The 17,749-nt window shown below is 56.8% G+C and overlaps 4 protein-coding genes across 4 annotated transcripts; 3 read left to right on the top strand and 1 right to left on the bottom strand.

The window, feature by feature from the left end:
- Positions 1 to 1,586: 1,586 nt before the first annotated feature.
- Positions 1,587 to 4,136, top strand: BXZ73DRAFT_76361 (uncharacterized protein; the record flags this gene model as incomplete). The annotated part of the gene is made up of 13 exons (XM_048022408.1): positions 1,587 to 1,753; positions 1,816 to 1,908; positions 1,975 to 2,110; positions 2,181 to 2,238; positions 2,467 to 2,503; positions 2,581 to 2,786; positions 2,833 to 2,875; positions 2,929 to 3,163; positions 3,211 to 3,313; positions 3,363 to 3,510; positions 3,586 to 3,688; positions 3,930 to 4,080; positions 4,108 to 4,136. The coding sequence occupies 13 exons, from the start codon at positions 1,587 to 1,589 to the stop codon at positions 4,134 to 4,136; spliced, it is 1,509 nt and encodes a 502-aa protein (XP_047879493.1).
- A 958-nt stretch (positions 4,137 to 5,094) lies between these two features.
- Positions 5,095 to 6,519, top strand: BXZ73DRAFT_76360 (uncharacterized protein; the record flags this gene model as incomplete). Its single annotated transcript, XM_048022407.1, has 7 exons — positions 5,095 to 5,197; positions 5,248 to 5,302; positions 5,338 to 5,578; positions 5,630 to 5,949; positions 6,003 to 6,114; positions 6,157 to 6,291; positions 6,346 to 6,519. 7 exons carry the CDS (start codon positions 5,095 to 5,097, stop codon positions 6,517 to 6,519), a joined length of 1,140 nt encoding a protein of 379 aa, XP_047879492.1.
- A 5,420-nt stretch (positions 6,520 to 11,939) lies between these two features.
- BXZ73DRAFT_44508 (S-adenosyl-L-methionine-dependent methyltransferase) lies at positions 11,940 to 12,864 on the top strand (the record flags this gene model as incomplete). Its single annotated transcript, XM_048019352.1, has 2 exons — positions 11,940 to 12,251; positions 12,319 to 12,864. 2 exons carry the CDS (start codon positions 11,940 to 11,942, stop codon positions 12,862 to 12,864), a joined length of 858 nt encoding a protein of 285 aa, XP_047879491.1.
- A 2,215-nt stretch (positions 12,865 to 15,079) lies between these two features.
- On the bottom strand, positions 15,080 to 16,608 carry BXZ73DRAFT_99916 (uncharacterized protein; the record flags this gene model as incomplete). The annotated part of the gene is made up of 8 exons (XM_048028166.1): positions 15,080 to 15,325; positions 15,382 to 15,501; positions 15,552 to 15,663; positions 15,722 to 15,884; positions 15,943 to 16,045; positions 16,098 to 16,341; positions 16,397 to 16,439; positions 16,497 to 16,608. 8 exons carry the CDS (start codon positions 16,606 to 16,608, stop codon positions 15,080 to 15,082), a joined length of 1,143 nt encoding a protein of 380 aa, XP_047879490.1.
- Between the last annotated feature and the right edge of the window lie 1,141 nt (positions 16,609 to 17,749).

Below are 17,749 nucleotides of genomic sequence, written 5' to 3'. Positions count from 1 at the left end.
ATGTTTTTGTGCAGACGTTCTATCACTTTACATCTTCTTGCATTACGTTTAAATGTATATGGAGAGCTCAGATCGTCTTTTTGGTGCTTATCGGTGAAGGATTGAAAACAGGAAATGGTATGTCATTATTCCATGACATAGCGTATAGCGAGATAGCATGTGCTCCGATTATTATTCTGAAAGGCGGAATAGAACGGGGTGTTCTTCTACTCAACGATGCAGAAGAAATCTCGAAGAATGGTCGAGAAGCGGTTGAGATACGCCATATGAGCTTGAAGTGTGCAAAGCGGTGAAGGTGGTTCAAGGGCGTCCTTTGTGCAACCTGCCGTTCTAGACCCATCTGACATATCTCAACCCCTTCTCGACCATTCTTCGAGATTTCTTCTGCATCGTTGAGTAGAAGAACACCCCGTTCTATTCCGCCTTTCAGAATAATAATCGGAGCACATGCTATCTCGCTATACGCTATGTCATGGAATAATGACATACCATTTCCTGTTTTCAATCCTTCACCGATAAGCACCAAAAAGACGATCTGAGCTCTCCATATACATTTAAACGTAATGCAAGAAGATGTAAAGTGATAGAACGTCTGCACAAAAACATATGAAGGCCACATTTTCGAGCCAACTCCCCCTTCTGAGCATATGTCATATCCTCACCACGACACCGCTTATTCATTTGCTTCTTTTTGAAACGCGCTCTGAATGACCTCTAGGTACGATTCTGGGTGTACATAAGACGATATATGCATATACCATATCACTGTGGGGTATGTCATTCTGAAATAACATATGACATCATACCTGCACCCCTCTAGCTATCCACCTGCGATTTTATAATAGAGCAGCCATCATCTACAACTATCTGATGCAGGACTTAGCCGATCAGCTGAGTGCTTGTATATGTTCCTGTATTGCACGCATTTGGGGAGGTTTGAGGGCTCAGTGCAGGCACACCCAGGAAGGTGTGGCCATTGAATTGTGTACCAATAGGTGCGCATTTTTAATACAAGTAGATTACAAAAAGAACGGAGGGAAACAGAGAGGAGGGGGAGGCAGGGTGCAGGGACAGCGAGCTCACTGTCGGGCACAGCGAGCACGGGTGGCAGGGCAGGGAGGCGCGGGAGATAACGTAGGCGTGGGCGCGGGAGATAACGCGGGCGGGGGCGGGAGAGATAACGCGGACTGATGGGAGATCTGGAGGATGGGGACACGTGATGGGCTGGGGGACTCGGGAGGGAGGGCGTTCGAGCACTTCCCTGTTGGGAAACAGCTCGGGTTTATTGGACGAATTATTCAAACGTGCGGGGGAGCACGGTTTCAGGTCTACTTGACCCGGGCCACCCCCCCCGGTGCCACGGGCTAAGCCGGCCTGATTGATGTGAGGTACAGGTGCCTTCGCCTCCGCCGATATCCTTCCTCATCGACATCCCTCTCCCCGCCTCCCGCCTCCTCCATCCTTTCTAGCACATTCACCCTCACCTTCTTCTGGCCCCCTTCTCGTCGCCGTCATCCCCACCATCCTCCCTGCGCATTGTCTCGATACTAGCCTTGGCCGGAGCGAGCCTTTCCACCCGGTAAGTAATGTATGAGCCCCCTCGCGCCAACGCACCGATCCAAGCTCGCATCACACTTAGTGTGCTCGCGCAAGTAGACGGGGAGATGTTCCACATCCTGCCAAAGTGGCCGCTCGAGGCCATGCTCACCATCAACCCCGAGCTCCCCCCGGCGAACGAGTGCGAGCCCGGTCGGTAGGTGCGTGCGTGCGCTGCGTCTCCCTGCGTGTCTCTGACAGCGGCGACGCGCAATGTAGACCATCGGACCGGGAGGCGGAGCTCACACGCATGCTCGACAAGCGGAGCGACCCGGTGGACAAGGAAAGTCGGTCGTGCTCGCGGGGCAACGTGTGCGTGTCTCTTCCTCTCTTGTTCTCGCGTGCACCCGCTCAGACTAGTTGCTGGTGGGACGGCAGATGTTGCGCATGCGGCTCACGATCCACGTTCTCGCCGACGGGGGAACATGGGCGACTACGCGTGCCCGCCAGCATCGTCGCGCTCAAGCATTTCCAGAGGTCAGAGGTCGAAGTTGAGGGCGAGGAGGCCACCGTGGTGCGTTTTTCCCTTTCGCTTCGCTGCGCCCCCGTGTTCCTGTCCTTCCCTCTCCTCTCTGTGGCCCAAGATCACACCCGCCGCGCATACACCCAGCATCCCCCGTCAGAACGCGCACCTGTACCCCTGTCCGTACCACACAATCAATCTCGCTCTTACCCTCCGCGTGTCCGCCCGTGTGAGAGGAACGCGCACGACAACAATGACGACGCAGTTGAATGGATGCCTCGTTATTGCATTCCGTGACAGGCGTGGGTTCATAACAACGATATGTTTTGGACGGGCGCTCTCCATGCCGACTCTCCCTTATGTTTCTGCAAGCAAGGCACTCATCATGCGAACTTTCGCGTCCCCAGATGACATATCCCCTGCGATCACGCCAACTACAAGGAGGTCGGTGCAGCTCCCCGAGAGTCTGTGCGGGCCGCACGGTGCCGTATGTTTCGAGATGACATCTCCGTCGTCTCAAGTCTACCTGTGCTTCCGATGCGGGTCCAATTCGGGGCGATACATATGGTCGTCTCCGCCAAGGTCGGTCTAGGCCTCTCTTTCGTGCTCCAGTTCATGGCTCACACAGTCGCAGTGGATCCGTCCAAACTCGCCTCCGTCGCAACTTTCGTGGATGGTTCCATGCAGCTACTGCTGATGAACGCTGCGCTGTCTTCTGTGTCATGCGGTGAGTGTAGTCTCCTCGTATCACCGCGCCGCTCACGGCTTGGTAGGCATCGTGACCATCGTGGCGGTCGTTTCTGTATACTCTCTTCTGTGAGTCTACCATCGCACAGGGACAGGTTTTGTCAATGTGACCTCGTCTTCAGTCACCGCGGCTTGAACTGCCGTACGACGAAGCTTCTCATCAGCACCAATGCGGTCTTATACATCTCCACTTGCGTTTTCTTCGTCTGCAATATCGCAGCGGAGACGATAGAGAACCGAAGAACATCCGTCGTTGTTGCTGCGCTCGATTCGAGCATTGGCACAGTAACCTTCGACGATCTTGCTCGAAAAGCGAACAATCTCTACGTCACCATGGCGGCCTGCCTCACTATCAATGTACGTTCATTTGTGCCCGGGATACATGGTTCTGACACAGGGTTCAGATCGCGATCAGCGACGCTGTGGTCTGGTGGCGCGCCGCGGCTATCTGGTGTCACAACAGGTACATTTCTGTACTAGGTGGAGCTCTCATCGTCGTCTCTGCAGGTATGTGGCGGGATGTGCATGCACGAACTCGATTGACCATTTCTCGCAGCGCTTGCAGCAGGAGCTATCACGCATATATGCCCACACTCCGCCGGAGCACAGCCGGTGAAGCCGGTTTCATACCTCGCTGGGGATATCACCGCTACGCTCAGCTTCACGATTTCGCTATTCACAAACATCCTCGCGACACTGTTGATGTTCATTCGGGCATGGCAAGACATCTGATTGGTGCTGCAATACACGTCTGCTTACTCCATAACCAGCAAACATAGGTGCTTCCTCCGCCAATACCTAGCGGGAAGGCCCATCGGCTCCCGCGCGCTCAAGTCCATCGCGCTCCTCGTGGAGTGTGGGGTCGCGTACTGCGTCATCTGGGTACGCTATTTTGTCGCCGTCTCGCTCAACCGCACTTGACACCGCACCGTTCGCCCAGATTCTGATCGTCATTCCGTTCGGATGGTCACTCAGGCCAACCACTGCGCATTTCGTCCATGAAGACGAATTTTTCGGCGTGTACAACACGAGTTTCGTTGTGATCCAGTCATGCCTCGTCCCCTCATCGTGCGTCCTTTGCAGCGTTCTCTGACGTAGAGACGATCTCACGTCCACGTTACAGGCAATATACCCGATGAGCGTCATCATCGTCTTTGCGCTCAAGCAGTCGCCGTTGGAGCGCGCATCTGCCCAAGAGCATTCGCTCGTGTTCAACGTCGACACGCACGGCACAGAGGACGGTCGTCATTCTGACGTTGATAATAGCTCTCGGGGTGCGTCGATACTCGAAAGCTGTCTAGAGTCTCGTCCTCAGAACAGTGCCATTTAGATGTATGTCTCTTGAGAATATAATCGAAGGGCGCATCCGTGTGACGTCATCGCGTCGTGTCACGGCAGTCACGCGAAGGTTACGCGCTCTGACGCATGGGCGACCGCGTCTCTTCAGGCTCTCCTGCAGCTGTACCTCGTCTTAGCGCGGACGTCGCTCTTCGATATTGGACCATCATTGCCCTCTTCGCCGCCAAGCGGAATGATGCGAAGCGACTGTCAACGCCGATGACCCTGACTTTGCAGATTTCCGATATCGAGGACGCACCCACGGCAGTCAACAGAAGCATTGATACTAGGACAGACAGCATCTTGTTTATGGAACGTGGAGCACAAAATGACTGCAATTAGCTATTTGCGAGCGCCGTCATATTATTGTATTTGTACTAGTAGGCGACTATTCATTCGGACACTAGGATTTACACGCATCTCCTCGTTATTGTGCAGGAAAACCGCAAACTAATTGACTGGAAAAGGGAGGGCGTGGCCATTGGTTTGCGATGGCAGGCGGACGCAGCGTCGGAAGGCAGGTGGGGTCACGCCCCGATCAGGAAGCACTGTGCACTTCTCGGGTTTCGCCGACACGAGTCCGCGGCACTGCTCCCAGCGCCTCCGGGATCTCTCGACCCGCCACGAAGACAGCTGGAAGCCGACCGCTGACTCGCATCGTTCATTTCAGATCCTGATCAATGCCCTGCACGACCACTGCGTCTGGCGTACAAAATTCACCTGATCACGCCTCTGCCACCAGCGCCGTGTGCATTTTCAGACACCCGACTGTCCTCGGGCGAGCTACGCCACCTCATCCGTTTCAGTCGGACATGGTGCATCTCAGGCGTTGCCGCATCCGCGTGAGGACCGTGTATCCCCGCGATAGGTACCGGAGAAGACACGGTATATATCCCATCCCGCTAGTCGTGCGCCAGTGGTGGGCAAGGGTCTCCCCAGCGAAGGCGCACATGGCTTCTTCTTCCTCTCCTGACGTCGCCTCTGTCGCGCAGTTCGTGGACGGCTCATTGGAGCTGCTCGCTGTGAATACAGCGCTGTCCTCCGCTCTTTTCGGTAGGTGGCAAAATCTGCACTTCACATGCGCAAAACTGACTCTGTCAAAGGTGCCACGACCGCGTTCGCGCTCGTCTCTACCTCGGTGCTGCTGTACGCGCATCGGTATGCCTGAGCTCGCCATCTGACATTTGAAGCAGATATCGCGGAGTTCGAGAACGCGCCATCCGCGCCCTTCTGCTGGCGTCTGTCGTTCTATATGCCCCGACATGTGTCTTCTACGGATGCACTCTGGCGACGCAGAGTATCAATAACCGCAGAATCTCTGCCACTGTGTCGGCTTTGGACCCCGTCCTGTCGACGGCAGACGCCAAGTCGGAAGTTCAGGCGCGAAGAGACAACGATCTCCACGTCGTAATGACTTTAGCTCTCACTCTCAACGTACGGTCGCACGATGCCTCTCCTCGTCTGCTTGTTAACTCGTTCTCCTAGATCACAGTGAGCGACACTGTCGTGTGGTGGCGCGCGGTCGCAATTTGGGGATACAACAAGATCGTCATCGCGATCGGCGCTGTCTTGATCATTGGGTCTACAGGTCAGTGGTCCGTGTTACTTCTGAGCGCAGAGGGTGGATCTGAACTATTCGTAGCCATCTCCATTGTAGCCACCTCGCATATAAAGCCCCACCCAGCGGAGATCCAGCTAGTTGAGAACGTCTCTTTCTTGGCTGGGGATCTCACTGGGATGCTCGGCGTTATGGTCTCGCTGCTGACAAACGCGCTCGCGACGATTCTGATGTCGATAAAAGCCTGGTACGAGCTCCTCTCTGTTCTTCGCCTCGTCACTTCGTAACCATCATCAACAGGAGTCATTGGCGTTTCCTCCGGACGTACCTGTCCGAGACGCCGCTCTGTTCTCGTGCTGTGCGATCGATCCTATTGCTGGTCGAATGCGGTGCTGCGTACTGTATCATCTGGGTATGCTCGTTCGCTTGGTCTGTGGCATCATTCTAATGCAAGGTGCAGATTCTGTTCGCCGTACCGTACGGGCAATCCGTCCGGGCGCAACACTCGCCATTCGTGCAGCAAGGCCAGTTCTTCAGCGCGTACAACACAAGCTTCATCGTGATACAAACCTGTCTTGTATCTGTCGTCGTACGCCTCCTCGCGACCCATCGTTCGAGTTCACCTCTTATTTTTTTCTCCCAGGCAATGTATCCGATGGGCGTGATCGTGATCTTTGCTCTAAAGCAGTCCCCTCTCGATAACGCCTCTGCGGCACAGCAGTCTCTGGCATTCGGCACGTGGCGGGACGTCGAGAGTGTTCCCGAGCCCGAAGTGGTGGACGTCGAGCTAACCCGGCCATTTGGGGAACATAAATGAGTGCAGACCATCTACGCATATCTACATAGAGAACGACCATGCTTTCGGCTGGTGAAACTGCTCATTATTAGTCCGCATCCGACGGGAGACACGCACAGGCAAAAGCAGGGTCCGTGGGAGTGGGGACCGGTCGGTGTCGGACTGGAGCGCCACTCGGGCGCAGACAGCACCGGGGCGTTCGTTCATCACGTCAACTTCCAATTGACCTCCCACGCCTACGCCACCTCGAGGCCTCTAACGATGATTGTCGCTCCTCGAACGCTGCCTTCACTCATGTACGTCGCATCAGTAATTCACAGGATCCCTGAATCTCTCAAATCTCTGACGCATCTTGTGGGAGAATTTTCAGATTGATGAGAGGTGAGCAGACACCTCAGACAAATATCAGAGGATTTAGATGATCAGGGTCCGGTATCGATGGCGGCACACAAGACATAGAGGGCTGCAATGAGCGTGCAAATGAAATATATCATGATAAACTACAGTAATATTGTACTACCGATGGCAGCGCGCAGGCGTTAAGTCGTACTTCGCCCGGACACGCAGGCAGTGATGCGGCTTCGACGAACGCTCTCTCTCCACCGCCATCTGCCTCGTGAATAGGAATCACCCGCCTCCGCCTCCCACGTCTCCCGCGCTCTCTTCGCGAGTCCTGCCCAGATGTCGCACCGGGAGCGGGCAGGAAGCGGGGTTCGGGAAGAGCGCAGTGGCTTGTGCGCGCAGAGACGGGCAACGAGACGTGGGCGAAGTGAGTGACACGGGCGACCTGGGAGAGGCAAACAATACGGTGGTGTGGGCGAGGTGGTAGGCCCGACGTGGTTGACAAGAACGAGGCGGCGACAATAGGCCATGATTCAGTCTCGCACTCAGAGCAACGGGGGGCGGAGAGCTGCGTACCGTGTAGTGTTGCTTGTCCTCAACTGGTGGTGCGAGAACCAGGGGAGCACATTGTGTCTGTACGACGTCACGAGCGCCCGCTGATGGTGCACCTGCGGGTGGAGGGTCCCGCTCCACGTGTAGTCCAACGCCGGTATGGCGCAACGGGGGATTCTGTCGTACAGTACGGTACAGCAGCGAAGAAGAAGAGCAGGTAGCGTTGGGTGCCAGGGAAGCGGGGGGAAAGGAAAGAAAAAAACTCGACTGCACTCACATATATCGTGTCCGTAGTGCCGCGGTTCTTGGCCCCGACCGTTTAAGTGGCGGTTGTTGGAGAGCGCGTGGGTGTAGGAGTCGCTGTGGAACACGTCCTCGGCGGAGGCGCAGTCATGGCGGAGCACGCCAGCGGGACTGTTCTTGACCTCGAGCTGGCGGTAGAACTCCTCAATGCGCCATTTCTTGCGAAGGAGGGAGGTGGTACTGAAGTGGGTTCGAGCGAGCTGGGCGACGGTGGGTGGAATAGACAAGCATGAAGGCGGGAGGACGAGGAGGATGTCGAGGTGCACCGACGTATGCGCTGCTGGCGCCTGGCGTGGGAATCTCAGCCTCGACTCAAGCGGACTCTGCCAGCGCGCTGCCCAGCCGTATCCTCCAATCACCCGCCTCCTCCTCCTCCTCCTCCTCCACTTCCACCCCTTCGCCCTCACCACACTCCGCGCGAAGGGTGAGAGTGTTCTGGAAGTTCTGCTCGCCACATTGAAAGGTGCGTAGTGCTTGTCGTCTTGGTCGGATGGGGCACTGATAAGGGAGGTTCCCTGTACTAACTCCGCGCCGCTCCCTCTCAGACCGCGGCCGCCCGTCCAGACCGCCCAGCTCACGTTGCTTGGCTCGGAGGGCCAGGGGTGGGTGTCGGCGCAATCCTCCAGCGTGAGGGAGCTCCCTCGGCGATGCTCTGTCCTAGTGAGTCCTCTCACCCGCTTTTCCCAACCCCCCTCCCTCCCCAGTTTTCTATGCCCCTTTCTGCCCACGTCGCACATCGTGCCTGCCTCTCCAGCATCGCCCGTCACCCACCTTGGCCGTGTCGCCCGCATCGCACCCGCTCCTTGTGAGTCGTCCACCTCGACCACCTCACCCTCGTTTCCCGCGTCGCTGACCTCACCCGCCTAGCCCATCCTGCCCCTGTCGTCCTCGCGTCGACCGTGTTGTCAACGCTCCACATGCATGGCTTGTGAAACCAGGGCCCGTGTCCCGACCTCTCAGCGTGCATGTGCGTCTCGGGCGACGCGCTCGTCAGGCTCGTGCGGACGCGGGGGCGGATACTCGCGCGAGTCCTTCGGCAGCCGCCCGAGCACACTGCCCCACAGCAGCGGGCTGCGTGCGTGATGATATGGCATGTTACCGAGCTGCACAGGGACTCGACGACCGTGTATTTAGTGTGCATGTGTACTGGTAGTAGTTACGGAAATTCAGCCATTTTCTTCTCTCCCTCTTCAGTGTGTGAACTGCGTGCCGCTCGTCCTGAACCCGACAATTTGGTCTGCAAAATGGCCCTATCTTAGACCTCTGCTTTTTCTCTCCCGTCTGAAATCACTCACACAATGCCTCATTACAGAGTCAAAGTGAGAGAAATTCTGAACCTCTCAAACCATCTCAAAATATCTCAAACCATCTCAAACCATCTCAAACCATCTCAAACCTCTCCACAGAGGTTTTCAGAGATTTTGGGAAATACTGATGCTCATTGATGATCCTCCTTCTCTATCTTCTCTCGCCGGCATTGAACAGAGCGGTGTCGCTTACGTTCTCCTTCAATTTAAGAGGTTATCTTGTAGGGGTTCCGCCGAGGCTCGAGACGGAACTTTTCTCCAAACGGTTCGTCGGACGCGCCTCACCCATCGCGCAGTGCGCGTTCGGCTGTGTTCAGAGCTACACCGGACAGGTTTATTTGAGTACGAGTTGTGCGCTGCAGCGAGTGGAGCAATCGGATCGCGCTCCGGCGGGCCGCCGGGGAGGTAAGTAGGACTGCGGGTGAGGGGCGTCCATCGTGGGCGGAGTCGTACGGCGTTCGGTACGAAGGATGCCTATCGTATGGCTGTGACAAGGTCTTCGACGCCCACAATGTACGCCCCCGGCCCAGGTGTGGGTCACGATGAGCTGACGAACTGAACTTCTTGATATGTCTTTCCAGCATACAGCACTGGAATGCGCGGCCATGCTCGCTCTATTTCTGCCCGAGTCACCCCTCAAACGGACTTGCACCGCCTGTGAACCGCGCACATATCCCCTGGTATGATAAGGTTAGCTTTGTGCCCTTTTCGCATGCGTTTGGACGTGACTCCGAGACGCTATGGCTCTGGAATCCAATGTAAGGATTGAACGAACTCGAGTGCTTGTGGCGCATTCGGTACGTCACAAATGGACTTGATGGCGCTTTTCGTGCTCACTCAGCAATGCGTAGTGCGATCGGAAAGGAAAACGCTGGTAGAAGCGGCATGATATAACCACTCTTCTGTCGCACACAATCCAGCTGTAAAGCCTCATCATCCGAATGGTGAACACATCGTTTCAAGAATTCTCTCTTCCTAACACCATCACTCAAATAAACATCTCCCTCGTCGAGATGCTACTGTCTTCTCTATTGTTCGGTAAGTCTCTCCGTTGATTCTACAAGTCCACATCCTGACTTTAGGACAGGCATATTGAGCGTTCTTGTCATTATTGCAACGCGTGCCCTCATGTACGTACCCTGATCAACTGTGCGAACGTCTCTAGTCTAAGCAAACATTTTTCCAGACGAAGAGGGCTCCGCCAACGCTCCGTTCAAGCCCTTCTTACCGCGGTCGCCGCACTCTACCTCTCCAATATAGTCTTCTACGTATGCCTTGTGATCTCCGCCGTTTGTTGCAATCTCGTCGCAGCAAGGGCGTACGGAAACACACTCGGCGATAGCGAGGCACATGTCAGCACACGGCTTCTAGGACAGGTACGCTCCATGGGCGTTGCGGTGACAAACACAGTTGTAGTGAGCGTGAGTACCCCTCAATCTGCATCCTCCAGTTTCAAAGCCTCACCCGTCATGTTACTACAGATGATCGTCAGCGACTGCATCGTCTGGTGGCGAGTTGTTATGATTTGGGGCGCCAGTGTCACGATATATGTAATGGGCGGCATCCTCATTATCTCCACACTCGGTGAGCATCGCTCCCGTATCTCACTTGTTCGAGGTGGCAGTCGCTTACTTCTGTGTGCAACAGTGGCTGGGGTCGTCTCTTCTGTTTTTTCTGCTTTGCAGATCGTGTCCTCTGTCGATCAGCCCCCAGAGCCGACTCCGTCCGCATCGTTGTTGGCAGGCAGCGACGCCTCACTCGTCTGCTTCGCGCTCACGCTAATCACCAACGTCCTGGCTACCGCGCTAATCCTGACACGAGCGTGGTGAATAGAACCTACCTGCGACTCAGTAGATCCCGTCTCACGCGTTTATTCAGGAAGCACAACAAAGACATCAGCCAAATCTCGTCGACTTCACAGGTGATGCGTAGTCTGGGGACTTTGATCAGATCCGGCGGAATTTACTCTGTCCTCTGGGTAAACTCCATCCGCACTTCCTCCGCCCGGCGTGTCGCTGACGGGATGGTCCATCGAACAGCTTTACGTCTGCGTTGGGGACGTCCTCCTGCTCAACCGACCCTTGGACGATCCAGCGCTGCTCGCCAACCCCACCCTGTACAAGTTCTACCTCGTGCACAACGTCTTCATCGAGTCCTGCCTCAATCCTCTGGTGGTGCGTCTTCCTATAGAGCAGTTCCAGTTGAATACAAAGCTGCAACCGGGATTCCGTTTGGCAGGCCATGTACCCGATCGGACTCGTCGCCGTTTTTGCCAGGCAGAAGCGGAAGGCCGAGCGGGCTTCCCTGCGCCCTCCCGTGTCGATACGGATCAGTACGCGCATAGAAGATGCCAGCTCACTGTACCGTGTATCGGGGCAAGCCGGGAGTGGGGAACCCAAACGCGGTTTCTTCCAGGCCCGAAGAGGGGAGGATGCGTACTCTGCGGACTTTGATGACGTCATAGAGATCATTGGCAGCACCGCTCGCGACGAGTCTGCGTAGACTCGGGCCGCGCGCGGTTGGCGTTGTCCATGTAGTTTCTTACTCATAAGTAAACACACATGTCGTTGTAACACAGCCGTCCGAAGATGTAGAACGTCGGAGTCCCGAGGCCAACCTAGCGTCGCTCGCAACCTAAATTATAGTAGCAGTCTCTTAGATAAACATACACCGACGAGATTCCATGCACATCTCCCGCACTCTCGATCCTGGGCCTGCTCCTCGTGGGGTCCGCATGGTCTTACTATAGATTCGTTGTACACCCCGAGCTGAGATTCTGCTAAACGCACCGTACATCACGGATAAACCGTAATATCATCTGACTAAGCCCACCACGATACGCGCCGATGAGCTGATACTTCACCACAGCGTTCGAATCACTCTTCATCCACTCTCCTCTCTCGCCTTCCCACCAAACTCGCCCGCACTCGCCCGCCGATGGACTACAACAAGCGTGAAGTCGCGGAGCGCTACAAGTCCGCGGAACCGATCACCGCGCCCTACGCCGCGCACCTCGTCGCACAGAGCGGGCTCGACCGTGCGGACGGCACCACCGACCTCGTCGTGCTCGACAACGGCTGCGGCGCCGGCGTCGCCACGCACACCCTCCTCGCGCGCATCCCGCCGTCGGCCCGCGCGCGGCTCCGGGTCGTGTGCGGGGACATCTCCCAGCCGATGATCGAGGCCGTCGAGGCGCGGATCAAGGTCGAGGGGTGGACGGACGTGAGCGCGAGGGTGCTCGACGCGCAGGTGCGTCTCTCCCTTCCCACTCTTGCGTTTGCGTGCGGGCTCCCGACGTTGCTACGCTCGAGGGCAGAAACTGGACTTGCCGGATGAGACGTTCACGCACGTGCTCACGAACTTCGCCGCGTTCCACCTGCTCGCGCCGCGCGCGGCCCTGCGCGAGGCCCTCCGCGTCCTGCTCCCGGGCGGCGTGCACGCGTTCACGGTGTGGAAGACGATCGGGTGGTACCCGTTCGCGGTGCGCGCGGTTGCGCGGATCCCGGACGCGCCCACGATGCCGAGCCCGGCGAGGTTCGTCGCGAACAGCATGAAGATAGCCGAGGACGGGCTGCGGTGGGCGGAGCCGGCGTTCTTCGAGGCGCGGGTGCGGGAGGCGGGGTATAGGGACGTGGAGGTGGTGCTGAAGGAGAACGTGTGGCGGGTCAGGGGCGTGGAGGAGTACATGGGCGTGTGCGGGAAGCTGGCGGTGGGGGCGTTCGAGGACTGGACGGAGGAGCAGCGGGAGTACGTGAGCGAGGCGTACGGCGAGGCGTTGAGGGCGGTGCTGGTGGAGGAGTTCGGAGATGGGGAGGTGGTGACCACCTGGGAGGCCTACTGTGTTACCGCGAGGAAAGAGTGAGACTTATGTCATCCGTCCACGGAGTTCGCTCCCAGTACCAGCTCGGAGGCGGCCCGAGCTCTAAACGCCAACCGTCGAGAGGACAGAGGAGTACGCTATTGCATCTTGGACTCTCCTGTCATGCTGATACTTCGCGCACGCTTAGCAAGCAATGCTGCTCGAAACCTGGCCAAACTCGATCCAGGAATAAAGATAGGAGCACTTCGCCTCCTTGCCCCATCACCAAGCTTCCGCCTCGCCCGTACTCCTACTCTCAACCCCGCATCCTCCACTCAAACCCGCACCGCCATGGACTGGAAGAACGCGCAAGTCGCCGAACGCTACAAGCCGGGCGAGGCCATGACCGGCCCCTTCGCCGCGCACCTCATCGACCTCTCCGGTCTCTCCACCGCGGACGGCTCCTCCGAGCTCGTCGTGCTCGACAACGCGTGCGGCACCGGCGTCGTCACGCTCCACCTCTACGAGCACGTCCCTGCTGTCGCGCGTGCGTGCATGTCCGTCGCCTCCGCCGACTTCTCCCCGCCTATGGTCGAGAGCGTCGCCGCGCGCATCACCGAGAACGGCTGGCCGGCGCCACCGCGCAGGTCGTCGACGCGCAGGTAGGTCGCCTCCTGTGTGCCGCACGAGCTCTAGATCTATAGCTGACCGCACACGCGCGCACCGCAGAGCCTGAGCGCGACGCTGCCGACGGACCACTTCACGCACGTCCTCACCAAGTTCGCCGCCTGCCACCTCCCCGACCCGCGCGCCGGCCTCCGAGAGGCCTTCCGCGTCCTCCGCCTCGGGGGCATCCTCGCGTTCACCGCGTGGAAGGCGGTCGGCTGGTACCCGCACACCGCGCGCGCGCTCGCGCTCATCCCCGGGGCGCCCGCGCTCCCGCCCTTCGCGGACTTCGTGGGCTCGATGGTCACCGCGACCGAGTCCGGCGAAGAGGAGACGAGAAAGTGGGCGGACCCGGCGTTCTTCGAGGCGCGCGTGCGCGAGGCCGGGTTTGCGGAGGTGGCGATGGAGCTGAGGGAGAACGTGACGCGGACGGCGGGCGCGGCGGAGCGCGCGAAGGCGTATGCGGAGGTCACGAAGCGGATGCTGAGCACGGTGTGGGGGGACGGGGTGGACGAGTTCGGCGCGAAGTTTGAACTTGGGGCGTTGGACCGTGAGCGTGGCCCCCGGACACCGGCGGCAACTCGAAGGCGCCCATCGATCAAACGCACGCATTTTCGTCTGTTGTTTTCCCCCCTCGTCTCGCCGTTGGCTATATGGCTGAAAAGGGCGAGGCCGCCTCAGCACCGCTCACGAACCTCCATGGCTATGTCAAAAACGCGATCTTGTCCTCAACGATGTTAGGAGTGGCAATGGGGCAATCCAGTGTGCTGTCCTTCACGCTTCTCTGGTGCGTCCCTCTCTTCAATCCGTGCGCTCGCTCCTGCTTCAAAGCGCACGCGGGCGACGCGATATATGCTCACGGTAACCGCGATGCTCTCCCTCTAGACCGCTCTCTTCTTCGCGGCGTTGAGTTCGCGACGGATGACATCACAAGCACCAGACCAGTGACCGCAGTCAGCCTCGCTCGCGCCCGTCTGGTCTGCGCGATGACCCTCGTCGTCATCAGAAACCTGGGTTTCAACGTGAACATGGATCTTTCTCTCTGTCTACTACCATCTGAGCCAATGTGCCGTAGATGGCCGTTGGCGACGCGGTCGTCATGTGGCGTACGGTCACCCTCTGGGGTTACGCGGCGCGCTGGGTCAGTGTCGTCGCCATCTAGACGTTAGGCTCATCGTCTGTGAGGGATGCCTCCACCTCCAGGCGCCCTTCCTCACCATCGCCCTGAAAGCTGTGAGACGACGCATCTTCGCCGAGACGCATTGTGCCCCTGTGCCCACTGGGCGATGTATTCTGTGGGCCTGGCGAGCGGCGGCCAACGCGCGCAAGTCATCGCTCGTCCCCCGTCCATGCGCCGCCTCAGGATGCCATCATCCAGGCCATTCGGGTGTTTGGCGTACCCCGATCGGAGGACGGAGCAGCGGCCGCTGCGATATGGCCTCTCGAGTGCGGGGGTGTCAGAGCCGCGCGTCGCCGCCACCCACGCGTGCCCACCTGGGATCAAGACGAGAGTATCGTACGTCGCGGCTGCTAGAAATTCGGTTCGTCTGTATTGTACATACGTGCGCGGTTCAATATCGAACTATTCCCGACGCTCAGTACGAGATGTACCTCAAACGACGTCACGGCTGTCAATGGTCTCGGCGCGAACTCCGTACGGGCTTCCCTCGTCCCGACAAATGTGGATAGTCTTGTGGACGACCATACCAAGTTCGATTGAAGACCCATTGTCCCTGGTGTCGGTCGAAACATGCCCCGGCGCTCTCGAGGAGAGAGCCCGAGACGCAGTGCGGTTGAGCTGGTCCAACGGGGACCGTCTCATGGCAACGATGATGATTATCGCCATCGGGTACGCGGCCTAGTGTGGTTTCATCAGTCATCTATTACGGATAAAGAACTGCTTCTACCACGTACTATCGTCGGTATCAAGATAGACGGAAGAAACGGGGTGAGGCTAGAGGCGACACCAGTGAAAGAGTGAGGCGTAACGTCTTGGGGCATGAGGGCAGCCCCATAAATGGCCGTAGCAAATGCCTGTTGAAGAACGTTGGCACGAATTGCGATATAACTGAAGTCGAGCTTACCCAGATGGCGCAGTATCCAAAACCAGACTCGACGAGGATCACCAACGTGCCTATGGCGCGAGAGGCACTGCTGGCGTTCGCAATGTAGGCCTTGAGGAACTTTGAATGTTTCCTGTACATGTCGCATATTAGCAGCAGCGATGGGAGAAATGTGAGTTCTTTTTTCGCACCAGGTTTTGATCGCAATGAGAATTGTGGCCAGAGCATTGGTCGACAACGAGATTACCACACTTGCAAATCCTTCTTTATCCCGGACGAAATACTGGGTCGATTGTCCCTCGATTCCTGTGATCGTCGTCGGGGTGGTGTGCGCTGTAGCAACAACACCAAGGGCTGGCGGGGACTCAGATGAGTGTACAGTGATCACCAAAGAATCACAGCGGACGCTCACCGAACGAAAGTGAAATGAGGATTGATCCCGCTGCAGCAACTCGCCGATCGTATCCCCATATAGCACAGGCGCGCCACCATACAATACAGTCTCCGACGAACATCTAGGGGATTAAACTTAGCTGATGTAGAGACGAAGTAAAGAACAGCAAATACGTTTATCATGAGTGTAGCCGTGATGACCAGCGCAATATACCAAGAGAACTTGAGCTGGCTGTGACTGATACTAGTGCAAAACCCAGCCGACCAGTCACAGTTAAGATACGAGGGGTTGACGTAAACGTTCGTATTCAGAAATATACCGACCACCGAGAAGGCGAAAAAAACGGTTGTTGAAGCGTATAGAATGACTGTCGCGGCGAGCAGTAGTTGAGAACAACGATCTTTAACGCCATTACGTCTGCCCAAAAACGGATCAGCACTAAATGTTTGATGGTGTTATCTCAGAGCCGTACAGCAAAACGTAGGCGGAAGTGGCGGCCAATGCTGTGGTAAACCCTTTTGTAGTGGCATATCAGTAGTACCTCGAATACAGGTGCTGTGACTCTTGCTCACCGAACAGAGTGCAGTATATGATGTTCTGCTGGATGCCCTTGTACGTTGTTTCGAACGCAACCAGTAGGACGACTTCTGCTAATAGCCCGACATCTTCAGCAGTCGAACCCATCCTAGATACTGTGGTGTCAGTTGAAAACGACGGAGGATATGAAGCGTGAGGAGGGGGTGATGTGCGGCAGGCTCGCAGTCTGCTCCGAATAGCTAGAGAGTCGTCACTTATGAGCTCGTGAAGACCCGATAAGATTCTTCCACATATGTCGAGAAGGTGATCTGAGTGGACCCGTGATATCTGCCAGAATTCAGATCATAGACGTCCGCTTCTCATCTCAGGTACTCATCTGAGAAGCCTGCATAGCTATTCTCGAATGATTTCTGCTTTCCCCCCCTTGTATGGTCCCGTTTACACATGCGGACAGCTGCTCGGCCTCCAGGTTCACCGTCATGTATCAGGCAACCGCACCCGTACTTTCGGGGTATGGGCCGGCGTACGGGCCGGCTCACTGACCGGAGTCTGTAGATCCGGATACAATCGAACCGCTGACAGAACCCAATCGACATCCGGAGCCAGGAGTCGGTGCACGATAATAATGAACCATTTTTTACGACTCAGCCATAGTACGCATTGTGTAATCGATTTATTTCCTTTGCGCACTGCCCTCACAAAATCAGTGCCCATGATTTGAAAAAGATCCCCATACTTCCGAGTAATCACGAATCACCATGCACTCGGCGAAACCATCTCCTTGCGAAGCTGATGTCCTCCAGTAACTGCATGCGACAACTCTGCCATCAACTCTCAAAGACACCGTGAGAGGCACACTAAAAACACCACTCGTCGGGCTGTCGATCTCCCACACCGAATTATTTCGGATCCTGCTCCGCTTGGCCAGCATTCTTTCCGTGTACAAGTGCTGTACGATTTTCACACCGTAAGAATGTGCCGCACACACATAGGGAAACCACGATTACGGCTTGTACACGCTGTACTTCCATATGCAGAAATTGGTCCACCAAGCATGTCGAACTCTCAGTATATGTTCATAATCCTGCGAGATTTCTCCGCACACACAGACGACCCAACGTAGTATTTTTGCAGAGCGCTGAGCAGTGAGAGGTGCTACCAGAGTAGCGCGGACCTGCCACTTTTCCAGCGGCATGGAAGCAGATCTCGTTGAAAACTCCGTGGGCATGCAAATGTGAGTAAATGACACTTACACAGCGCCGCGTCTAGGTACCGTCTCTGACCGTGA

The sequence above is a fragment of the Epithele typhae genome (genome assembly GCF_022376455.1).
Source record: "Epithele typhae strain CBS 203.58 chromosome Unknown BXZ73scaffold_14, whole genome shotgun sequence".
NCBI classification, from domain to species: Eukaryota; Fungi; Basidiomycota; class Agaricomycetes; order Polyporales; family Epitheliaceae; genus Epithele; species Epithele typhae.
This window is presented reverse-complemented; position numbering and strand designations above follow the sequence as displayed.